We start from the raw sequence: 25,235 nt of genomic DNA on the forward strand, positions 1-25,235 counted from the left end.
TTGGTCCTCAGAGGGAATCCTGAGCGCTGCCTCCCGAACTTAGCCTTAAGATGCTTTTGCGAAACGGCCCAGGTTAGTAGAAAAATATAGGGCAGCGTTTTCCATTAGCCAATCTGTAACGTTGACTATAGAGCCATCATATATCGGCCTTACAAGGCGTAGCTTTAGGGCATATCCATCTAAAAGGACCCATGAGCACCAACATGTGAAGTTCATAGGAGCATATCAAATTGTGTGTCAAATGAAAGCTACACTACATGGCCAAATGTATGTGGACACCTGCCCGTCGAACATCTCATTCCAAAATCATGGGCGTTAATATGGAGTTGGTCCGCCCTTTGGTGCTATAACAGCCTCCAGTCTTCTGGGAAGGCTTTCCACAAGATGTTGGAACATTGCTGTGGGGACTTGCTTCCATTCAGCCACAAGAGCATTAGTGAGGTCAGGCACTGATGTTGGGCGATTAGGCCTGGCTCGCAGTCAGCTTTCAAATCAAATCACATTTTATTAGTCACATGCACTGAATACAACGTAGACCTTACAGTGAAATGCTTACTTACGAGCCCCTAACCAACAATGCAGTTTAAAAAAATACGGATAAGAATAAGAAATAAAAGTAACAAGTAATTAAAGAGCAGCAGTAAAATAACAATAGCGAGACAATGTGCGGGGGCACCGGTTACTTGAGGTAATATGTACATGTGGGTAGAGTTATTAAAGTGACATTCATAGATTATAACAACAGAGAGTAGCAGCGGTGTAAAAGAGGGGGATGGGGGGCAATGCAAATAGTCTGGGTAGCCATTTGATTAGGTGTTCAGGAGTCTTACGGCTTGGGGGTAGAAGCTGTTTAGAAGCCTCTTGGACCTTGACTTGACGCTCCGGTACCGCTTGCTGTGCGGTAGCAGAGAGAACAGTCTATGACTAGGGTGGCTGGAGTCTTTGACAATTTTTAGGGCCTTCCTCTGACACCGCCTGGTGTAGAGGTCCTGGGTGGCAGGAAGCTTGGCCCCAGTGATGTACTGGGCCGTTCGCACTACCCTCTGTAGTGCCTTGCGGTCGGAGGCCGAGCAGTTGCCATACCAGGCAGTGATGCAACCAGTCAGGATGCTCACGATGGTGCAGCTGTAGAACCTTTTGAGGATCTGAGGACCCATGCCAAATCCTTTCAGTCTCCTAAGGGGGAATAGGTTTTGTCGTGCCCTCTTCACGACAATTCATCCCAAAGGTTTTCGATGGGGTTGAGGTCAGGGCTCTGTGCAGGCCAGTCAATTTCTTCCACATCGATCTCGACAAACAATTTCTGTATGGACCTCGCTTTATGCACGGGGGCATTGTCATGCTGAAACAGGAGAGGGCCTTCTCCAAACTGTTGCCACAACGTTGGAAGCACAGAATAATCTAGAATGTCAATGCATGCTGTAGCATTAAGATTTCCCTTTCCATAATAATGCTTTTCTGTATTGTACAGATCAGGAACCCATGATGTAATTCTGCTACCTTAATTCCGTTACCGGATGTAAATCCACTTCACCTATTGTAATTCAATAACCAAATTAAATGTATTCAAACTCAAGGTGTCATGTCATAGCTGACATCCCATTCTTTCTACAGACATCTTTGAATTTTAATTCGGAGCAGATATATATTTTTTAAACATGGTCGCATAAAAAACTGAGGGAGACTTTGCATCTGCACAGTTCTTCCAGTGAATGTGCTTTTGTGAAATGTTCTGTGTAAATTGTTAAAAGTAGTCATTGTGCAAAGAATTGTATGGTTTGTTAAACTTTGAAAGCAATGTTTTTTGTTAGGAATACATTTTAAAGTGAAAAATCTTAGTCAAAGCCTAATTCCCTTATCGTGGAATTCCCAGCCTATAGGGTCTGGTTTGAGCAGTCCCAGCACATAGACTAACTGTGACAAAAGTTTACAATACAGACTGTCAATAGATTAATGAAAATTAATATACTTGAAACTAAGATTTGAAACAACTTTTTCTAATGTCAGAAAAGACATGGGACACGTTTGAGTAGTAAGGCAAAAGACAAGTCAAGGAGTGAAGTCGGTGCATCTGTGACATCCGAAAGTTGGACACTAATGTGGTATTCCAACAGCAAGGCTCAGATCAACATGGAAGTGTTGATAAAGAAAGTTTTCATTACAATGTCGAAATAAATATGGTTCCAAACCCCATATTACACACTCACAAACTGAAATCATATGTGTGTTCATTGTACAATCAATTACTGTTCCAGTCATGTCTTTGGTCACATTCAGGTGGGTCAAACAACACTGTAATGACTGGTTGACACTAGAGCCTGCCATAATTCAGGCGATGGCTGCAGGATGAAGTTGGTGAAGAGCAACTGCAGAAACTTGCTGTCGACTGCAGTCAAAACTTAATGATCTTTGATCACATGATTTCTGTAAAGTTAATGCAGTCGACATGTAGGCGCTAGACGGACAATGTTATCCCCATAATGTAACTCACTTTGAAAGGCGGTGACCATCGGACTTGACATAAACTCGCACGCACCCACTCAATCGGACAAAACAGCTGGCTAGCACAACTGGCAGTAAGCGGTTCGAAAATCGGAGGTGACGTAATTCTGCGACGTACATCATCAAATCGCGCGCTCAGAAGCACACAGCGCTCAATGACTATATTTTACATTCATACGAATAATCAAAGAAGGTAAGTTAATATTTGCAACCACGCACTCCTGTTGTTTTAAAATAAAATGACGATGCCAAACACAGACACAACGCTAGCTACTTGTCCGACATTTACCTTGTCCAGCAGACCTAAGCCTTGCTCAACATACCCACACAGTTAGCTAACGTTAACTAGTTACTAGCACCATAGCATTAGAATGGATCTCTATGGCTAGTACAGACCTAAACGTGTGAACCCCATCATGTCAGCTGAAGGTGTAACGTTGTGACTTCCAATCCTGATCCTTTTATTTCATTTTCTGCCATGTTTGAGGTTTATGTTTGTCATGTTTGAGCTAGCTACAAACAAGCGCTGTTCAGATTAGTAGAAATGTAACGTTAGCTAGATTTCCAGCTTTTCCTTCGTATTGTAAATCAAGCCCACTACACATTTTCTAATAACGTTACACGTAGCCCACACAAGCCTAATTATTTACACCTAGTAACAGTTGTTTCCCATCAGCAACCAAAATAATTTCGATCTGTTTACTACATTGCTGCGGCAAGATGATTGATGAAGTTGTTTATTTTATTTTGCAGGCCAGACGATGACTGAGTTTAAGAGAGCCTTCTCACTGGTGTGGGACCACTTCACTCTAGTGACACCCAATAAGGTCCAGTGCGCCCTCTGTTCACAACGGCTTAGCTTCAACAAAAACACCTCTGCCATGTTAAGGCACCTACGATCAAGGCACCCAAGCGAGGCTTGGTACAGCAACTCAACATCTGGAGCCCACTCAAGCACAAGCAACTCAACATCTGGAGTCCACTCAACGTTCTCTAACTCAATAATTAGTAGTTCTGGAGTCCACTCATCGTTCTCTGGTACTACAGGACTAAACTCAATGTTTACAAACAATGCTGCTGCTGGACACCACATCCAAGGTATGTTTCCTTTAGGATTGATGGTTTCATCCTGTTTCAATCAATTATTATATTTAGATTAGCATTCATTGTACATCTAATTCAATTTGAATTGATTATACTGTTTTATTTCACAGTCAGGACCACCAGACAAGAGGACCTGGATGATGCCCTAGTCAACATGTTGGTTAAAGACACCCAGCCATTTTCAGTAGTCGAGGAAGAGGGATTCGCTGCTTTCGTCCAAAAGCTAGACCCAAGCTACAATCTTCCAAACAAGCAAGCGCTGAAGAAAATGGTGGGGTCTCGGTGTGAATTCATCAATGATAATGTTGTTTCTCAGATGGTAATTTCTGACTTTGTCAGCCTGACTTCGGACATGTGGACATCTATAGACAAGCACAGTTACATTTCAGTGACAGGGCATTTGGTAGCAGAAAATGCCCAGTTATCCACTTTCCTCCTTGGGATTTCTAAGCTGCCTGAAAACCACAAAGTGATCCACATTGAGGAGGCCAAAAACCAACTGGTGGCGAGCTGGGGTCTCCACAGCAGGGTTGCTGCATTTGTCACAGAGAACAGCGAAAATATGGTAGCCACGGTTCAGAAACTAGGAATCCTCCAGTTGCCCTCTTTTGCACACGTCCTGAACCTTGTGATTAAGAGGTCCATGGAGGCTACTTTGGAGCTGCAGGACATCCGCTCCCAAGCGCGAGCTATCGTGGCTTTCTTCAAGTCGAATCAGAACGCAGAGATGAGGTTAGCCGAGGTGCAGGGGCAGCTAGGCAGGCCGGAGCAGAAGCTGATCCAGGAAGTGGACTCGAGATGGAACAGTAGCTTTTCTATGCTGGAACGTGTCTTTGATCAGAGGGAGTCTGTGGCTGCTGCTCTCAGCACCCTGGACACGGACATCATCCCTCTGGGATCTGCTGACTACGAGGTCATCCACCAGTGTCTCGGAGTGCTGGGTTCCTTCAACCAGGCCACAGCTGAGCTCGCCTCAGAGAAACGCGTCTCGGCCTCCAAGGTAATTCCTCTTGTCCGGATGCTGAAGATAACACTTGAGAAGAAGCACGGTGCCATCATACACCCTACGGCTACACAGCTGGCGTCTAACCTACAGAGGGAGCTTCAGATGAGCTGCAGTATGGTGGAGACCGAGCCAATCCTGGCTCTCTCTGCTCTCCTAGACCCGCGCTTTAAAATGTTGGCCTTCGGGAACCAAGGCTACGCTCAGGAGGCGGTGAAGCTCCTCACCTCCGAGTGCGCCTCGTTAATCCGGATAAATCCGGACAAGGACGACACTCTGCCGCCGTCCACCACCGGGTCGACGACGCCCTCCACGACATCACCCCACACCTCCTGGGCAATGGAAACCGCTTCCCTCTCCATGGCAACATCTCCGTCTAAGTCCCACGATGGGGGTCTGTGGGAGATGTTTGACAGTAAAGTGGGCGAGACACAGAGTGTTCAGAGCAGCACGGCAGACGCAGCGGTGGAGGTACAACACTACCTCAGTGACCCGTACCTGAACCGAGTGGAGAACCCCATGCACTACTGGGAGAAGCACTCCAAGGTGTACCCGCACCTGTTCCAGCTGGCTCGGAAATACCTCAGCGTTCCCGCTTCGTCTGTGCCATGCGAGCGCATATTCACCAAAGCTGGAGATGTGTTCAATAAAAAGAGGAGTTGCCTCAGTATGAAGGCTGTAGAGCAGATAATGCTGTTGAATAAAGGTCTAGTATAGCGCAAGCAGCATACTATCCACAGTGCTTCTCATGCTGTTTGGCCTGTATGTAATGGACTATTAAATGTACCAAATGCATTGTAATGTATTCTTCCTGGTTTGTGTATAAAGTATGTTAAAATAGACTTTTTTTTAAAGAGAAGTGGTCTTCTACATTTTGAACATTTGTCAGGAGGCCATTTATCCACTAGAGGGCAGTGCTGCACTGGCTAACAACCGGGCACACTTGGGTGTACATTTCAAATCAAAGTTTATTTGTCACGTGTGCCGAATACAACAGGTGTAGACCTTACAGTGAAATGCTTACTTACAGGCTCGAACCAATAGTGCAAAAAAAGGTATTAGGTGAACAATAGGTAAGTAAAGAAATAGAATAACAGTAAAAATACAGGCTATATACAGTGGCGAGGCTACATACAGACACCGGTTAGTCAGGCTGATTGAGGTAGTATGTACATGTAGATATGGTTGAAGTGACTATTCATATATGATGAACAGAGAGTAGCAGTAGCGTAAAAGAGGGGTTGGCGGGTGGTGGGTGGCAGGACACTGCAGATATCCCGGTTAGCCAATGTGCGGGAGCACTGGTTGGTTTATGGCTCTCAATTACATTTTATTTATTACTGGGTGGACTGAATTCAATATTGCCTATACATCACTATAAGTGTTAAAAAAATATTTTACAACATATTTAAAAATCACTGAATACTATTTTGCATTGTCATGTAATCGTGATGGTTGTTGTGCAAAGTGCAATTGATGTTATTTTACATTCATATCACCACGTATGGAGTTCTCTTGATGCTTTTTGAGTGCTTTTTAAGGTCAAGAAAATATTATTTAACTTCTGATGGTTTATCCAATGCATATTGATGCAGTTGGGGATGATGCTGAATGGCATTTTCACTGGAGGTACCTTAGTGATGTATGCAAGTCAGACAAGGAAGTCTGTAGCTGGTATACGACTTACAATTGACACTTATAAAGGGCAATGTGCGTTTGAAAAGGTTCATGTTTGAAAATTATGAGGGGAAAATTGCTTGGAGGCGTTCCACAGTTTTTTTATTTAACCAATTTGTAAGTCGCTCTGGTTAAGAGCGTCTGCTAAATGACTTAAATGTAAATAGGAAAGTCAGTTAAGATCAAATTCTTATTTACAATGATGGCCTAACCCAGACAACACTGGGCTAATTGTGCACTGCCCTATGGGACTCCCATTCACAGCCAGATGTGATGCAGCCTGGATTTGAACCAGTTATTGCAGTGATACCTCTTACACTGAGATGGAGTGTCTTAGATCACTGTGCCACTCAAGAGCCCAAGTTTGAAATGGCAACAGGTGAATAAATGAAGTGGTTGCCAAGGAGACCTCAAATGGCTACCCAGACTATTTGCCAAGGGAACTGTTGTTGAGCCAGTCATTAAAAAGTAAGGAGCACACATTAATAATGGATTTTCAATTTACTCTTAAAACGATACATATTTCACAGACCTTTACTGTAATATGTAAGCTCAATGGGAAGGCCATTGTAAAAATGTGTACAAGAATACTTCATATTTGTCAGTGACAATAGCATTTGGGTTGGGATGACAAGTTTTTACTATGTAAAAATCTTGGAAGACTGCTCTGAATGCTGTTGAGCTTCTGCCTTTCAGTCTTATCAGAGATACTTCTTGGCTTGTTGAGTTTTTGCAAATGGTGTGCCTGATATCGATGCAGCAAAAGCTTGTTATTCTGCCCATTTTTTAGGTTATCTACATAACATGCACATTTTTGTGGATTGAAATAAGCTCTATTTTGAGCTAAATTCATTAAATGCTTTTTCTTTACTTGGACTGAGAAGAAGTACACAGTTTTCCAATGAGGCAAGGCAATTAAACATCAGCATATTGCTGCTTTGGACCCACAATGATTGCTGCTTTGGACCCACAATCAATTGCACGGTGGTGATTTCAACTAATGGAGCACGTCCTTGTGTTTTGTATGTGAACACAAAAACAATGAAATTGCCACTGAGAGCTTTTGGAAGTCTTCATGAAATGTAAACAGAAAATCTAAAATATGAAACATGTAGTGCAACCACAAACAAAGGCTGTCATAAGGATTATGTTGAAAACATACAGAGGGGGATGTTCTCCATAAACAATTATCGTTCTATGACTTACAACATGAGCGTCATAGAAATCACACCAATATTGCTAATGTTACATATTTTAATATTAATAATAAAATGCCATTTAGCAGACACTTTTATCCAAAGTGATGTACGCTACAGTGAGTTTTTTATTTTATTTCACCTTTATTTAACCAGGTAGGCCAGTTGAGAACAAGTTCTCATTTGCAACTGCGACCTGGCCAAGATAAAGCAAAGCAGTTCGACACATACAACAACACAGAGTTACACATGGAATAAACAAACATACAATCAATAATATAGTAGAAAAATCTATATACAGCATGTGCAAATGAGTTAGGATAAGAGAGGTAAGGCAATAAATAGGTCAGGGAGGTGAAGTAATTACAATATAGCAATTAAACACTGGAATGGTAGGATGTGCAGAAGATGAATTTGCAAGTAGAGATACTGGGGTGCAAAGAAGCAAAATAAATAAATACAGTATGGGGATGAGGTAGATTGGATGGGCTATTTACAGATGAGCTATGTACAGGTGCAGTGATACGTGAGCTGCTCTGACAGCTGGTGCTTAAAGCTAGTGAGGGAGGTAAGAATCTCCAGCTTCAGAGATTTTTGCAGTTCGTTCCAGTCATTGGCAGCAGAGAACTGGAAGGAGAGGCGGCCAAAGGAAGAATTGGCTTTGGGGGTGACCAGTGAGATATACCTGCTGGAGCGCGTGCTACCGGTGGGTGCTGCTATGGTGACCAGTGACCTGAGATAAGGTGGGGCTTTACCTAGCAGAGACTTGTAGATGACCTGGAGCCAGTGGGTTTGGCGACGAGTATGAAGTGAGGGCCAGCCAACGAGAGCATACAGGTTGCAGTGGTGGGTAGTATATGGGGCTTTGGTGACAAAACGGATGGCACTGTGATAGAGTGCATCCAATTTGTTGAGTAGAGTGTTGGAGGCTATTTTGTAAATGACATCGCCGAAGTCAAGGATCAGTAGGATGGTCAGTTTTACGAGAGTATGTTTGGCAGCATGAGTGAAGATGGCTTTGTTGCGAAATAGGAAGCCAATCCTAGATTTAATTTTGGATTGGAGATGCATACACTTCAGTATATGTAATCCCTGAGGGAAACCAAACTAGCGCCACACTATTTCCAACTGAACCACACAGGACCAATAATATAGCTGGAGGGTAATTTATCAAACTGAAGTCTCTATATTAGTCTTTTGTTGCTTCATTTACATTTATTTATTTACTTTGTCTTGATTTGACTGTATTTTTCACTGATGATTGGCTTTACTTTTATATGCAATTACTTGACACTTTCTTACTTTGTTTATCGACAATTACCGTGGCACCTTTGTAATTGGAGTTGTATAATGATGTAGAGAGAAAAGCTTTCGTAAATTGTATCAATATGTATTAGTGTTTATTGTACACTGGCTCAATGTTGGCCAATGAATTAGAGTAGTGTTTGTGGAGTAGCACAACGTGTATGATTAGCTAAGTTTGTTAGCTCTACAAGTTGACTAATGCTTTAGTGTTAACATCAAAATCTCTCTTTATTTTTTTTTATTTATTTTTATTTCACCTTTATTTAACCAGGTAGGCTAGTTGAGAACAAGTTCTCATTTGCAACTGCGACCTGGCCAAGATAAAGCATAGCAGTGTGAACAGACAACAACACAGAGTTACACATGGAGTAAACAATAAACAAGTCAAAACATGGTAGAAAAAAAGAGAATCTATATACACTCTATATGCAATGTGTGCAAAAGGCATGAGGTAGGCAATAAATCGAGTAATTACAATTTAGCAGAGATACTGGTGTGCAAAAGAGCAGAAAAGTAAATAAATAAAAGCAGTATGGGGGGTGAGGTAGGTAAATTGGGTGGGTAGTTTACAGATGGACTATGTACAGCTGCAGCGATCGGTTAGCTGCTCGGATAGCAGATTTTTAAAGTTGTTGAGGGAGATAAAAGTCTCCAACTTCAGAGATTTTTGCAATTCGTTCCAGTCGCAGGCAGCAGAGAACTGGAAGGAAAGGCGTCCAAATGAGGTTTTGGCTTTAGGGATGATCAGTGAGATACACCTGCTGGAGCGCGTGCTACGGGTGGGTGTAGCCATCGTGACCAGTGAACTGAGATAAGGCGGCACTTTACCTAGCATAGCCTTGTAGATGACCTGGAGCCAGTGGGTCTGACGACGAACATGTAGCGAGGGCCAGCCGACTAGGGCATACAGGTCGCAGTGGTGGGTCGTATAAGGTGCTTTAGTAACAAAACGGATGGCACTGTGATAAACTGCATCCAGTTTGCTGAGTAGAGTATTGGAAGCTATTTTGTAGATGACATCGCCGAAGTCGAGGATCGGTAGGATAGTCAGTTTTACTAGGGTAAGTTTGGCGGCGTGAGTGAAGGAGGCTTTGTTGCGGAATAGAAAGCCGACTCTAGATTTGATTTTGGATTGGAGATGTTTGATATGAGTCTGGAAGGAGAGTTTGCAGTCTAGCCAGACACCTAGGTACTTATAGATGTCCACATATTCTAGGTCGGAACCGTCCAGGGTGGTGATGCTAGTCGGGCGTGCGGGTGCAGGCAGCGAACGGTTGAAAAGCATGCATTTGGTTTTACTAGCGTTTAAGAGCAGTTGGAGGCCACGGAGGGAGTGTTGTATGGCATTGAAGCTCGTTTGGAGGTTAGATAGCACAGTGTCCATGGAAGGGCCGGAAGTATACAGAATGGTGTCGTCTGCATAGAGGTGGATCAGGGAATCGCCCGCAGCAAGAGCAACATCATTGATATATACAGAGAAAAGAGTCGGCCCGAGAATTGAACCCTGTGGTACCCCCATAGAGACTGCCAGAGGACCGGACAACATGCCCTCCGATTTGACACACTGAACTCTGTCTGCAAAGTAGTTGGTGAACCAGGCAAGGCAGTCATTAGAAAAACCGAGGCTACTGAGTCTGCCGATAAGAATATGGTGATTGACAGAGTCGAAAGCCTTGGCCAGGTCGATGAAGACGGCTGCACAGTAATGTCTTTTATCGATGGCGGTTATGACATCGTTTAGTACCTTGAGCGTGGCTGAGGTGCACCCGTGACCGGCTCGGAAACCGGATTGCACAGCGGAGAAGGTACGGTGGGATTCGAGATGGTCAGTGATCTGTTTGTTGACTTGGCTTTCGAAGACCTTAGATAGGCAGGGCAGGATGGATATAGGTCTGTAACAGTTTGGGTCCAGGGTGTCTCCCCCTTTGAAGAGGGGGATGACCGCGGCAGCTTTCCAATCCTTGGGGATCTCAGATGATACGAAGGAGAGGTTGAACAGGCTGGTAATAGGGGGTGCGACAATGGCGGCGGACAGTTTCAGAAATAGGGGGTCCAGATTGTCAAGCCCAGCTGATTTGTATGGGTCCAGGTTTTCCAGCTCTTTCAGAACATCTGCTATCTGGATATGGGTAAAGGAGAAGCTGGGGAGGCTTGGGCGAGTAGCAGCGGGGGGGGCGGGGCTGTTGGCCAAGGTTGGAGTCGCCAGGAGGAAGGCATGGCCAGCCATTGAGAAATGTTTGTTGAAGTTTTCGATTATCATGGACTTATCGGTGGTGACCGTGTTACCTAGCCTCAGTGAAGTGGGCAGCTGGGAGGAGGTGCTCTTGTTTTCCATGGACTTTACAGTATCCCAGAACTTTTTGGAGTTAGAGCTACAGGATGCAAATTTCTGCTTGAAAAAGCTGGCCTTTGCTTTCCTGACTGACTGCGTGTATTGGTTCCTGACTTCCCTGAACAGTTGCATATCGCGGGGGCTCTTCGATGCTATTGCAGTTCGCCACAGGATGTTTTTGTGCTGGTCGAGGGCAGTCAGGTCTGGAGTGAACCAAGGGCTATATCTGTTCTTGGTTCTGCATTTTTTGAACGGAGCATGCTTGTCTAATATGGTGAGGAAGTAACTTTTAAAGAATGACCAGGCATCCTCAACTGACGGGATGAGGTCAATATCCTTCCAGGGTACCCGGGCCAGGTCGATTAGAAAGGCCTGCTCGCAGAAGTGTTTTAGGGAGCGTTTGACAGTGATGAGGGGTGGTCGTTTGGCCGCGGACCCGTGGCGGATACAGGCAATGAGGCAGTGATCGCTGAGATCTTGATTGAAGACAGCAGAGGTGTATTTGGAGGGCAAGTTGGTTAGGATAATGTCAATTAGGGTGCCCATGTTTACGGATTTAGGGTTGTACCTGGTGGGTTCCTTGATGATTTGTGTGAGATTGAGGGCATCAAGCTTAGATTGTAGGACTGCCGGGGTGTTAAGCATATCCCAGTTTAGGTCACCTAACAGAACAAACTCTGAAGCTAGATGGGGAGCGATCAATTCACAGATGGTGTCCAGGGCACAGCTGGGAGCTGAGGGGGGTCGGTAGCAGGCGGCAACAGTGAGAGACTTATTTCTGGAGAGATTAATTTTTAAAATTAGAAGTTCGAACTGTTTGGGCATAGACCTGGAAAGTATGACAGAACTTTGCAGGCTATCTCTGCAGTAGATTGCAACTCCTCCCCCTTTGGCAGTTCTATCTTGACGGAAAGTGTTATAGTTGGGTATGGAAATCTCAGAATTTTTGGTGGCCTTCCTAAGCCAGGATTCGGACACGGCAAGGACATCAGGGTTGGCAGAGTGTGCTAAAGCGGTGAGTAAGGCAAACTTAGGGAGGAGGCTTCTGATGTTGACATGCATGAGGCCAAGGCTTTTTCGATCACAGAAGTCAACAAATGAGGGTGACTGGGGACATGCAGGGCCTGGGTTTACCTCCACATCACCCGAGGAACAGAGGAGTAGTAGGATGAGGGTGCGGCTAAAGGCTATCAAAACTGGTCGCCTAGAGCGTTGGGGACAAGGAATAAAAGGAGCAGATTTATGGGCGTGGTAGAATAGATTCTGGGCATAATGTGCAGACCAGGGTATGGTGGGGCACGGGTACAGTGGAGGCAAGCCCAGGCACTGGGTGATGATAAGAGAGGTTGTATCTCTGGACATGCTGGTCTCAATGGGTGAGGTCACCGCATGTGTGGGGGGTGGGACAAAGGAGGTATCAGAGGTACGGAGAGTGGAACTACGGGGTCCATTGTAAACCAAAACAATGATAACTAGCCTGAACAACAGTATGCAAGGCATATTGATATTTGAGGGAGACATACAATAAGGCATAAAGTGATTGCAGGTCTTGATTGGGAGAGCTAGCTAAAACAACAGGTGAGATAACAGCAGCTAGTCTGCTAACACAGCAACAGCAGGTAAAAATGGCGACGGCTAGGCAGAGAGGGTCGGATTAACTACACACAGATCCTGAGTTAAAGCACAGAGCCGACAGATAAAACACAAATAAACGGAATGGAGTACCATGAATTAATGGACAGTCAAGCAGGCATCAGCTATGTAGCCAAGTGATCATAGTGTCCAGGGGGCAGCCGTAGATGGAGCAGTGAGGCCTCCACTAAGCTAGCCCGCGGCGTTTAAAGTTAGTAGCCCGGGGGGTGGTCTGCTCAGACGGAGGGGGTCTGCTCAGACGGAGGCCGGTTGAGGGCACAGCGGATGGGGTAATCGTCTGCAGACCAGACGTGGTCGTGTCGACAGAGAATCCAAGCCGGATGGCGAAAGAGAGGTTGTGAATTGTAGAATAGTGTTTGCTAACTGGTGCTAGCTTCGTGATTCAGACAGCTAGTCATGGGTAGCAAGCTAGCAGAAGATGGAGGTCTGTTTTTAGCCACGCCGTGCATTTCCGTCGGTAGATTAGTGGGGTTCCGTGTGGTAGAGGGGACCAATCCAATTGTCAAAATAGTTATAGTGGCCTAAGAAGATTGTTCGATAGACCTGTTCAGATAACAGCCGATATGCTCAGGACAGCTAACGATTAGCGGGCCGCAGTTAGCATATGGGCGTTCAGGTTACGTCGCGATGGAGGGGCCAGTTGAATAACTCCCTCGGGCAGATAACGTCGGTATCCCAGTCGTGAAGGCCCGGTGGGGCTCCGCATCGGCAGTAAAACGGGTCCGGATAGGTGATTGTAGCCCGGGAGTGGCTGATGGAACTCTTCAGCTGGCTAGCTCCGGGATAATTGGTGTTTGCTCCGGAATTGATGTTAGCCAATAGTCACTCGGGATAGCAGCTAGTTAGCTGCAAGATCCCGGTGTAAATGTCCAGAGCTTGCGGTAAAAAATCCGGGGATATGGAGAGAAAATAGGTCTGGTATGCTCTGGTCTGAGTCGCGTTGTACGAAACTGGCAATAGTTTTCCGAGCTAAAGGATAGCTGATGAGCGCTAGCTGTGGTTAGCTGAACTACTCACGTTAGCTTGTGAGCTGGCTAACTTCTGGCTAGCTTCTGTTGTAGATTTCGGATACGAGGTGAATAATACCTTTGAGGAAAAAAACAGATCCGCACCACATTTGGTGAGGTGGGTTGCCGGAGAGTGTTTTGAAGTTGAGTTTTTAAGAAGAAAAAATATATATATAAAAAGAAATGCGAAGAAAATATATAAAATATATATACACGGGACAGGACGAGGACAAAGGACATCTGACTGCTACGCCATCTTGGATGGCGCCATCTTGGATTATCATCTAAAGGACATTCATTTCAATGCTTTTTGACAGTAAATACGTAATGCAAAAACCAAAACGTGCACCCAGGTGGGTCCCAGTACCGAGTTTGGGATACCCTGGTATAGGGTAGAAGTTAAATGTTACGCATATCTTTCAGGTAAAAATGAAAACAACTATTGGGAACAACTATTGGGAATGAAAACAACTATGTCTGAATGATGATGATGAATGCCCCCTTAACATCAATTATCAAATGGCAGGTGTCAATTATTGTCACGAATACTACCGAAGGTGACTCCCCTTCCCGTTCGGGTGGCGCTCGGCGGTCGTCGTCGCCGGTCTACTAGCTGCCACCGATCCCTTTTTCCTTTTCGTTTATGTCTGTCTAATTGTTTTCACCTGTTTCTTGTTGGGGTTTTGGGAGGTGTACTATTTAGGTTAGTTTCGCCCGCTAGTGTTTGTGCGGGCTTATTGTGTGTTCATGTTACGTCAGGAGTGGATTATTTGATTGTGGGTTTTTCGCTGTCCAGTTTATTTTAAACAGTTGGTCTGTGGGTTGTGTTTGCGCCTGTGTTTTGGCGTCACCCCTTTTGTACCTGTTCCTGTTTTCACTGTGGACATTAAAGCGTTTTGTTCCCGTAAACTTCTGCTCTCTCTGCGCCTGACTCTACACCCATCATTCTCCTGGCGTTACAGAAGCCCGCACCAACTGATGGAGTCAGCAGGAGCAGCGACCACCCCTCTCCCCACGATGGAGGAGAGAGTCCTGCATCATACGTCCATCCTACATCGCATTGGTTCGGCAATGGATCAGATGATGGAGAGGATGGACCGTTGGGAGAGGAGTGGTCTCCCTACTACCCCACCTACCCTCCCACCAGCAACTTTACCATCTCCTCCAGCGGGAGCCGGTGCCAGCGTCCTGCGCATCACGCCTCCGAGGGAGTACGATGGAGCAGCGGCCGGGTGCCAGGGATTTCTCCTCCAACTTGATCTCTACCTGGCCACCATTCGGCCTGCTCCCTCGGATGAGGAGAGCGTGAGTGTCCTCGTTTCCTGCCTGTCGGGTAGGGCCCTGGAGTGGGCCAACGCCGTATGGAATGGACCCGACTCAGCGAGGGGTCACTACCTGGAGTTCACCCTCCGTTTCCGGGCTGTGTTTGATCATCCCCCGGATGGCCGAGCGGCGGGTGAGAGGTTGTTCCATCTCCGGCAGGGGACGAGGAGCGCGCAGGATTTTGCGCTGGATTTCCGTACTTTGGCTGCTGGAGCAGGGTGGAACGACAGGGCCCTGATAGACCACTACAGGTGTAGCCTAAGGGAGGACGTCCGCAGAGAGCTGGCTTGTCGGGACGCTACGCTCAGCTTGGATGAGCTGATCGACATGTCAATCCGGCTAGACCATCTGCTGGCTGCTCGCGGACGTTCTGAGAGGGTCCTGTCAGTTCCACCTCCTGCCCCCCCCCGCTCCCATTCCTATGGAGCTAGGAGGGGCTGCGTCTAGGGAGACCGGAGGAGGAGGCTCCTCCTGTACCCATTGTGGCCGGAGAGGGCACACTTCCGGTCGGTGCTGGAGGAATCCATCTGGGAGTTGAGAGGGCAGGCAGAACACTCCTCGGTCACCTCAGGTGAGTCAGCACCACACTCTCCCAGAGCTTCCTGTTGGTCACATGTTTTTGTTAATCTATTTTCTAAGGTTTTTCCCATCTCTCCAGCATAAGGCGCTAGTCGATTCAGGCGCAGCGGGGAATTTTATTGATCGCGGACTCGCCCAGAGGTTGAGGATTCCGCTCGTCAAGGTAGACCCCCCTTTCCCCGTGCACTCCTTAGATAGTCGACCATTAGGGTCAGGGCTGGTCAGGGAGGCCACGATACCTCTGGATATGATGACGCAGGGAAATCATAAGGAGCGGATTAGTCTGTTCCTTATTGATTCACCTGCGTTTCCGGTGGTGTTAGGGATTCCCTGGCTGGCTATTCACAATCCTACGATTTCGTGGAGACAGGGAGCTCTCCAGGGGTGGTCTGATGAGTGTTCAGGCAGGTGTTTAGGAGTTTCCATCGGTGCGACAACGGTGGAGAGTCCAGACCAGGTTTCCACCGTGCGCATTCCTGCTGAGTATGCCGATTTGGCTATCGCCTTTAGTAAGAGGAAGGCGACCCTATTACCTCCCCATCGACAGGGGGATTGCGTGATAAACCTCCAGGTAAACGCTGCACTCCCCAGGAGTCACGTGTATCCGTTGTCCCAGGAGGAGACGTTGGCTATGGAGACATACATCACGGAGGCTCTGGGACAGGGGTACATTCGGCCCTCCATGTCACCCGCCTCCTCGAGTTTCTTTTTTGTGAAGAAAAAGGAGGGTGGTTTGCGTCCGTGTATTGATTATCAAGGTCTAAATTCCATCACTGTGGGTTTTAGTTACCCACTACCTCTCATCGCTACGGCGGTGGAATCATTTCACGGGGCGCGATTCTTCACAAAATTGGACCTCAGGAGCGCATATAATCTGGTGCGTATTCGGGAGGGAGATGAGTGGAAAACCGCGTTTAGTACCACATCTGGCCATTATGAGTACCTCGTCATGCCGTACGGGTTGAAGAATGCTCCAGCCATCTTTCAATCCTTCGTTGATGAGATTCTCAGAGACCTGCACGGACAGGGTGTAGTGGTGTATATTGACGACATCTTGATCTACTCCGCTACACGCGCCGAGCATGTGTCTCTGGTGCGCAAGGTTCTTGGGCGACTGCTGGAGCATGACCTGTACGTGAAGGCAGAGAAATGTGAGTTTTCCAAACGAGCCGTTTCATTCCTGGGTTATCGCATTTCCACCTCGGGGATGGTAATGGAGGATGACCGTGTAAAAGCCGTGCGTAATTGGCCGACTCCGACCACGGTAAAGGAGGTGCAGCGGTTCTTAGGGTTTGCCAATTACTACCGGAGGTTTATCCGGGGTTTTGGTCAGGTGGCGGCCCCTATTACCTCACTGCTGAAGGGGGGCCCGGTGCGCTTGCAGTGGTCCGCAGAGGCGGAGAGAGCTTTCTGTCGTTTGAAGGCGCTGTTCACCGACGCGCCAGTGTTGGCGCATCCTGACCCCTCTTTGGCGTTCATAGTTGAGGTGGACGCATCCGAGGCTGGGGTTGGGGCTGTGCTCTCTCAGCGCTCGGGTACGCCACCGAAGCTCCGCCCCTGTGCTTTTTTTTCTAAGAAGCTCGGGCCAGCGGAGCGGAATTATGATGTGGGGGATAGGGAGTTGTTGGCCATGGTCAAGGCTCTGAAGGTGTGGAGACCCTGGCTTGAGGGGGCTAAGCACCCTTTTCTCATCTGGACCGACCACCAGAATCTGGAGTATATCCGATCAGCTAGGAGACTGAATCCTCGTCAGGCAAGGTGGGCCATGTACTTTACCCGATTTCGTTTTACGATTTCGTATCGACCAGGTTCCCTTAATACTAAGGCCGACGCGCTGTCCCGACTATACGACACTGATGACCGGTCCATCGATCCTACTCCCATCATTCCGGCGGCTAAGCTGGTAGCACCGGTAGTATGGGAGGTGGATACGGACATTGAGCGGGCACTAAGGGCGGAACCTGCGCCTCCACAGTGCCCGGAGGGTCGTAGGTATGTGCCGCTCGCTGTTCGTGACCAATTGATTCGATGGGCTCATAGTCTACCCTCGTCAGGTCACCCGGGTATTTCAAGGACAGTGCGAAGTCTTAGAGGGAAGTACTGGTGGCCTACCTTGGTGAGAGACGTGCGATTCTATGTCTCCTCCTGTTCGGTGTGCGCCCAGAGTAAGGCTCCTAGACATTTGCCACGAGGGAAATTACAACCCCTCCCCGTTCCACAACGGCCGTGGTCCCATCTATCGGTAGATTTTCTTACTGATCTTCCCTTGTCTCAGGGGAACACCACGATCCTGGTCGTTGTGGATCGGTTCTCTAAGTCCTGCCATCTTATCCCGTTGCCCGGTCTCCCTACGGCCCTGCAGACTGCGGAGGCACTATTTACCCATGTCTTCCGGCACTACGGGGTGCCCGAGGATATCGTTTCTGATCGGGGTCCCCAGTTCACGTCCAGAATATGGAAGGCGTTTATGGAGCATCTGGGGGTCTCGGTCAGCCTGACCTCGGGGTATCACCCGGAGAGTAATGGGCAGGTGGAGAGAGTGAACCAGGAGGTGGGTAGGTTTCTGCGGTCGTATTGCCAGGACCGGCCAGGGGAGTGGTCAAGATACATCCCCTGGGCAGAGATTGCCCAGAACTCACTAAGCCACTCCTCTACCAACATGTCACCATTTGAGTGTGTGTTGGGGTACCAGCCAGTTCTGGCACCATGGCATCAGAGCCAGACCGAGGCTCCTGCGGTGGAGGAGTGGGTGCAGCGCTCTAAGGAGACCTGGAGAGCCGTCCAGGAGTCTTTGCGTCAGGCGAGTGGACGGCAGAAGAAGAGCGCTGACCGTCACCGCAGTGAGGCCCCCGTGTTTGCACCGGGGGACAGGGTCTGGCTCTCGACCCGAAACCTGCCCCTCCGCCTGCCCTGCCGGAAGCTGGGTCCGCAGTGTGTAGGGCCATTTAAAGTCCTGAGGAGAATAAACGAGGTGTGTTATCGATTGTTACTTCCTTCGTATTATCGTATTAAGCCCTCGTTTCATGTGTCTCTCCTCAGGCCGGTGGTAGCTGGTCCCATGCAGGAAGGTGAGGTTCCGGAGGTCCCTCCGCCCCCTCTGGACATAGAGGGGTCCCCGGCGTACACGATAAGGTCCATACTGGACTCCAGACGCCGGGTGAGGGGCCTGCAGTACCTCGTGGACTGGGAGGGGTACGGGCCGGAGGAGAGGTGCTGGGTCCCGGTGGGGGATATATTGGATCCAAGTCTACTAAGGGAATTCCATCGCCTCCATCCGGATCGCCCTGCACCTCGCCCCCGGGGTCGTCCCCGAGGCCGGTGTCGGCGCGCTGCGGGGGCCGCGCGTCAGGAGGGGGGTACTGTCACGAATACTACCGAAGGTGACTCCCCTTCCCGTTCGGGTGGCGCTCGGCGGTCGTCGTCGCCGGTCTACTAGCTGCCACCGATCCCTTTTTCCTTTTCGTTTATGTCTGTCTAATTGTTTTCACCTGTTTCTTGTTGGGGTTTTGGGAGGTGTACTATTTAGGTTAGTTTCGCCCGCTAGTGTTTGTGCGGGCTTATTGTGTGTTCATGTTACGTCAGGAGTGGATTATTTGATTGTGGGTTTTTCGCTGTCCAGTTTATTTTAAACAGTTGGTCTGTGGGTTGTGTTTGCGCCTGTGTTTTGGCGTCACCCCTTTTGTACCTGTTCCTGTTTTCACTGTGGACATTAAAGCGTTTTGTTCCCGTAAACTTCTGCTCTCTCTGCGCCTGACTCTACACCCATCATTCTCCTAGCGTTACAATTATATTATAGTACCGATCAAAAGTTTTAGAACACCTACTCATTCAAGGGTTTTTCTTTATTTTTACTATTTTCAACATTGTAGAATAATAGTGAAGACATCAAAACGATGAAATAACACATATGGAATCATGTAGTAACCAAACAAGTGTTAAACAATCAAAATATATTTGAGATTCTTCAAATAGCCACCCTTTGCCTTGATGACAGCTTTGCATGCTCTTGGCATTCTCTCAACCAGCTTCATGAGGTAGTCACCAGGAATGCATTTCAATTAACAGGTGTACCTTCTTAAAAGTTAAGCCAATCAGTTGTGTTGTGACAAGGTAGGGTGGGTATACAGAAGATATCCATATTTGGTAAAAGTCCAAGTCCATATAATGGCAAGAACAGCTCAAATAACCAAAGAGAAACAATGGCCCATCGTTACTTTAAGACATGAAGGTCAGTCAATACGGAACACTTCAAGAACTTTGAACGTTTCTTCAAGTGCAGTCGCAAAAACAATCAAGCGCTATGATGAAACTGGCTCTCATGAGGACCGCCACAGGAATGGAAGACCCAGAGTTACCTTTGCTGCAGTTATCTCTTCATTAGAGTTAGCAGCCTCAGAAATTGTAGCCCAAATAAATGCTTCACAGAGTTCAAGTAACATAGACATCTCAACATCAACTGTTCAGAGGAGACTGCGTGAATCAGGCCTTCATTGTTGAGTTGCTGCAAAGAAACCACTACTAAAGGACACCAATAAGAAGAAGAGACTTGCTTGGGCCAAGAAACACGAGCAATGGACCTTAGACCAGTGGAAATTTGTCCTTTGGTCTAGAGTCCAAATTGGATATTTTTGGTTCCAACCGCCGTGTCTTTGTGAGATGCGGTGTGGGTGAATGGATGATCTCCGCATGTGTATTTCCCACCGTAAAGCATGGAGGAGGAGGTGTTATGGTGTGGAGGTGCTTTGCTAATGACACTGTCAGTGATTTATTTAGAATTAAAGGCACACTTAACCAGCATGGCTACCACAGCATTCTGCAGAGATACGCCATCCCATCTGGTTTGGGCTTAGTGGGACTATCATTTGTTTTTCGACAGGACAATGACCCAACACATCTCCAGTCTGTGTAAAGGCTATTTTACCAAGAAAAAGAGTGATGGAGTGCTGCATCAGATGACCTGGCCTCCACAATCCCCCGACCTCAACCAGATTGAGAGGGTTTGGGATGAGTCGGACCGCAGAGTGAAGGAAAAGCAGCCAACAAGTGCTCAGCATATGTGGGAACTCCTTCAAGACTGTTGGAAAAGCATTCCAGGTGAAGCTGGTTGAGAGAATGCCAAGAGTGTGCAAAGCTGTCATCAAGGCAGAGGGTGACTATTTGAAGAATCTCAAATATAAAATATATTTTGATTTGTTTAACACCTTTTTGGTTTCCATATGTGTTATTTCTGTCACGCCCTGGCCACAGAGAGGCTTTTATTCTCTATTTTGGTTAGGCCAGGGTGTGACTAGGGTGGGCACACGGGGAGTGTGGCTGAGTCAGGTTGGAGACCTGAGCCAACTCCCCGTGCTTACCGTGGCGAGCATCGTACTGGTCAGGCACCATGTTATGCGGTGGAGCGCACGGTGTCTCCAGTGCGCGTGCACAGCCCGGTGCGCTACCTTCCAGCTCCCCGAATCAGCCAGGCTAGAGTGGGCATCCAGCCAGGTCGGAGGATGCCGGCTCAGCGCATCTGGCCGCCAGTACGTCTCTACGGCCCGGGATATCCTGCGCCGGCTCTGCGCACTGTGTCTCCGGTGCGTCTGCACAGCCCAGTGCGTCCTGTGCCTGCGCCCCGCATCTGCAGGGCGAAAGTAACCATCCAGCCAGGACGGGTTGTGCAGGCTCCTAGCTCGAGACCTCCAGTGCGCCTCCACGGCCCAGTGTATCCTGTGCCTGCGCCTAGAACTAATCCTCCCGTATGTCTCCCCAGCCTGGTGAGCCCTGTGGCAGCTCAACGTACCAGACTGCCCACACGTCTCCTCCCTCCAGTGATGATCCATGGCACGAAGCCTCCAGTGATGATCCATGGCAAGAAGCCTCCAGTGATGATCCATAGCAAGAAGCCTCCAGTGATGATCCATGGCACGAAGCCTCCAGTGATGATCCATGGCAAGAAGCATCCAGTGATGATCCATGGCACGAAGCCTCCAGTGATGATCCATGGCAAGAAGCCTCCAGTGATGATCCATGGCACGAAGCCTCCAGTGATGATCCATGGCACGAAGCCTCCAGTGATGATCCATGGCAAGAAGCCTCCAGTGATGATCCATGGCACGAAGCCTCCAGTGATGATCCATGGCAAGAAGCCTCCAGTGATGATCCATGGCACGAAGCCTCCAGTGATGATCCATGGCAAGAAGCCTCCCGTGATGATCCATGGCACGAAGCCTCCAGTGAGGAGTCATGGAACGAAGGCCTCCGGTCCGGAGCCTCCAGCGACGGCCTCCAGTCCGGAGCCCCCAGCGAGGGTGCCTGGAGCCTCCAGCGACGGCCTCCAGTCCGGAGCCTCGGTCCAGGGTCCGCAACGAGGGTGCCCAGTCCGGGGTCCGCAACGAGGGTGCCCAGTCCGGGGTTGGCGGTGAGGGTTCCTTTCACCAGAGGCGCCACCAAAGTGGGGGGAGCCAGAGGCGGAAGAGCTCCCGCACCAGAGCTGCCGCCGTAAAGGAAGCCCACCCGGACACTCCCCTTTAGAGTCAGATTTTGCGGCCGGAGTCCGCACCTTCTTTGGGGGGGGGGGGGGTACTATCACGCCCTGGCCATAGAGAGGCTTTTATTCTCTATCTTTGTTAGGCCAGGGTGTGACTAGGGTGGGCATTCTAGTTTCTTTATTTCTATGTTTTCTATTTCTTTGTGTTTGGCCGGGTGTGGTTCTCAATCAGAGGCAGCTGTCTATAGTTGTCTCTGATTGAGAACCATACTTAGGTAGCCCTTTTTTCCACCTGTCTTTGTGGGAAGTTGACTTTGTTTGTGGCACATAGCCTTAAGCTTCACGGTTTGTTTTGTAGTGTTTATTGTTTTGTTGGCGTATTCACCTAAATAAAAGAAAATGTACGCTGACCACGCCGCACCTTGGTCCTGTTCCTTTGACGTCCGTGACAATTTCATAGTTTTGATGTCTTCACTATTATTCTACAATGTAGAAAATAGTAAAAATAAGAAAAACCCTTGAATGAGTAGGTGTTCTAAAACTTTTGACCAGTAGTATATATAATTGGCCTATATTATATCATACCTACAGATGGAAACACAAAACAACAAATATTGAAATGATGTAGCACACTCAATTTTTACGAATTACCAATCACTTTTATTTGGTCAACATAACATATCTAGCACATATCAGTGATACGCCTCATGCTCATGAACCTCATGCCACTCATGCCCATATCCCTGAAGTTTCTGTACTCTCCGGGCCTCATGTAAATCATCCTGCCTCTGAAGTGGGGCTGCTCGTACATCAGCCAGTGGCCATCCATCACGTTGCAGGACTGGCAGTCGGACATACGGTAACGGTCCATGATGGAGTCACAGTCGTCCATCATCTCGTGCATCTGACCTCCGAAGTTATCTCTCTCGTAGATCCTCATTCTGTAGGATCCTCTGTGCTGTTAGGAGGAAATAAGAAGATGTTGAATGAATTACTGAGTACATCAGACTGTTGAAAAGCGTCACAGAGCCAATATGATTAGTGTGATTATGGACATCACAAAGCTACTTGGAGTGGGGCTGTTAACAGCAGACTAAATATCATATGGCCTACCATGGGGATCGTGCGGCAGGACCTGATATCAGTCATTCCCATCATACTCTGGAAGTCAGAGTACTCTCCCCTCCTCATGAAGTACTGGTTTCCCATGTAGTTGTTGCGGTCATAGACCATGAAGCAGCCGCTCTGAACCCTACAGGAGTGGCACCTGCTCAGGTAGGAGGACATGTCAGCGCAGTCGCTGCTGCACTCATAGGAACGACCCTGGAAGTTCCTGTCCTCGTAGAAGACGACCTGAAAATAAAAAAGGATAATATCTATGAATTAAAATGTTCTATGAAACAAACATGTTTGAGACATTTGCAATGATATTCAGTCACACTTCAACTGTAATGTTGTAGTTGGTGGTGCTAGAGCACAAGAGGACTTTTGCATAACAATTTATGAAAATTAAAGTATATATTTTGGTTTTAAACTTACCCTGCCCATGTTCATGCTGGTGGACATGTTTGCTCACTGTGCTGCTGGTTGCTGCTCCTGAACTGATTCCTACCTGGTTTAACCCTCTTTTATACCTGACCAAACCTAAAGAATTCCTAGCTCCATTGTTCAACCTCCTGACCCAGCAACATGCTATAGAAGCCTGCAGAGGCCACGGAGGTTACATCCACATTTCCAGTGACTGGATCCCTCAGTGTCTTTAGAAAGACTGTTTCTCAATTGTCTGTTTCTCAAACAAAGTAACATAAAGCCTTTTGAGAGTTTACAACATCTAGTAATAGCCTTGAAATTGAATGTTCTCCATACAGTACATTGCACAATACTTTCCTACATTTTGTAATCTTATTTGAAAGATACATTTGATAAAATATTGGTGATACATGGCTCAATGTTATATTGTAAGCTCATTTGATTTAAGACAGCAGAAATCACACATATTGAATGAAGAGTGAAAATCTGGGTTTAACCTGTTAGTTTAAAATATGTATTTATATCTCATCTTTTGTTCAGTGTGCTGATTTAACCGTTCGTAAACCTCAGTGGACTTCACGTAGACCGACATTCCTAACAAGTCAATATATCATAAAAAATTAGTTGTTACTTAACTAACATATATGGTTCATAACACGATACTACAGAAATTGTTTCAAAACGTTCAATTGTGTTTGAAAAATATTTCAAATACATCAATAATCCATAAATTTGTTAATTTCTCTTGAGTTACAAAACCTAAAAAGAAAAGAGTTAACACTTATTTAAAGGACCCTTTATAAAGGGTTTATAAAATGATCTGTAAATAGTTAATAACAGTTAATAATACTTTATAGACTGTTGTAATACTTTATAGACTTTATAGTAAAATAGTTAATTCACTCATATTTAACGTGAGTGACAATTCTAAGTCCAACTTTTTTATTCTCTGCCCCCAAAAGTCCATATTAGGATAGTTTTTACAATATTGAAGTTATGAAAACATAATATCTTCCCCTGATCTACAGCAAACAATGTGATGAAACAGTCTGGGTTTATTTAGGCAAAGCAATCACACACATACACACACACACCTCTCTACTAATCCACCTCTCTATTAACCGCTCCCTTCTTAGATATCCCACACACACACACACACACACACACACACACACACACACACACACACACACACACACACACACACACACACACACACACACACACACACACACACACACATTTCTCTATTAACCACGCCCTTCTTAGATATCCCACACACATTGTGATGACAGAGAAAGGCATGCTAGAAGGGCTATCTGCCATGGCCTGTATCTTTCACATATTCTCTGTGGGAGCTTTTTATAGGGCAGAAATGTTCTGCTTTGCATCAAGTACCAACTATTATATCTGTTGACACGAGGTCATCCGCCAATTTTTAGGTTATCTACCTAACACCAAGTTTTTTTGTGGATTGAAATGAGCTCTATTTTGAGCTAAATTGATTTAAGGCTTTTTCTTTACTTGGACTGAGAAGAAGTACACAGTTTTCCAA

At 47.0% G+C, this 25,235-nt stretch overlaps 2 protein-coding genes across 2 annotated transcripts; one reads left to right on the plus strand and one right to left on the minus strand.

Moving 5' to 3' along the window:
• Positions 1-2,623: 2,623 nt before the first annotated feature.
• Positions 2,624-5,598, plus strand: LOC120044568 (zinc finger BED domain-containing protein 6-like). Its single transcript, XM_038989232.1, has 3 exons — positions 2,624-2,695; positions 3,256-3,600; positions 3,717-5,598. Exons 2-3 carry the CDS (start codon positions 3,264-3,266, stop codon positions 5,324-5,326), a joined length of 1,947 nt encoding a protein of 648 aa, XP_038845160.1. The 5' UTR covers positions 2,624-2,695; positions 3,256-3,263; the 3' UTR covers positions 5,327-5,598.
• Positions 5,599-22,832: 17,234 nt separating this feature from the next.
• Positions 22,833-23,716, minus strand: LOC120044569 (gamma-crystallin M3-like). Its single transcript, XM_038989233.1, has 3 exons — positions 23,690-23,716; positions 23,264-23,503; positions 22,833-23,108 (listed from the first exon to the last, which is right to left on the minus strand). The coding sequence occupies exons 1-3, from the start codon at positions 23,714-23,716 to the stop codon at positions 22,833-22,835; spliced, it is 543 nt and encodes a 180-aa protein (XP_038845161.1).
• Positions 23,717-25,235: the final 1,519 nt, after the last annotated feature.

This window comes from Salvelinus namaycush, chromosome 3 (genome assembly GCF_016432855.1).
Source record: "Salvelinus namaycush isolate Seneca chromosome 3, SaNama_1.0, whole genome shotgun sequence".
Classification (NCBI taxonomy): domain Eukaryota; kingdom Metazoa; phylum Chordata; class Actinopteri; order Salmoniformes; family Salmonidae; genus Salvelinus; species Salvelinus namaycush.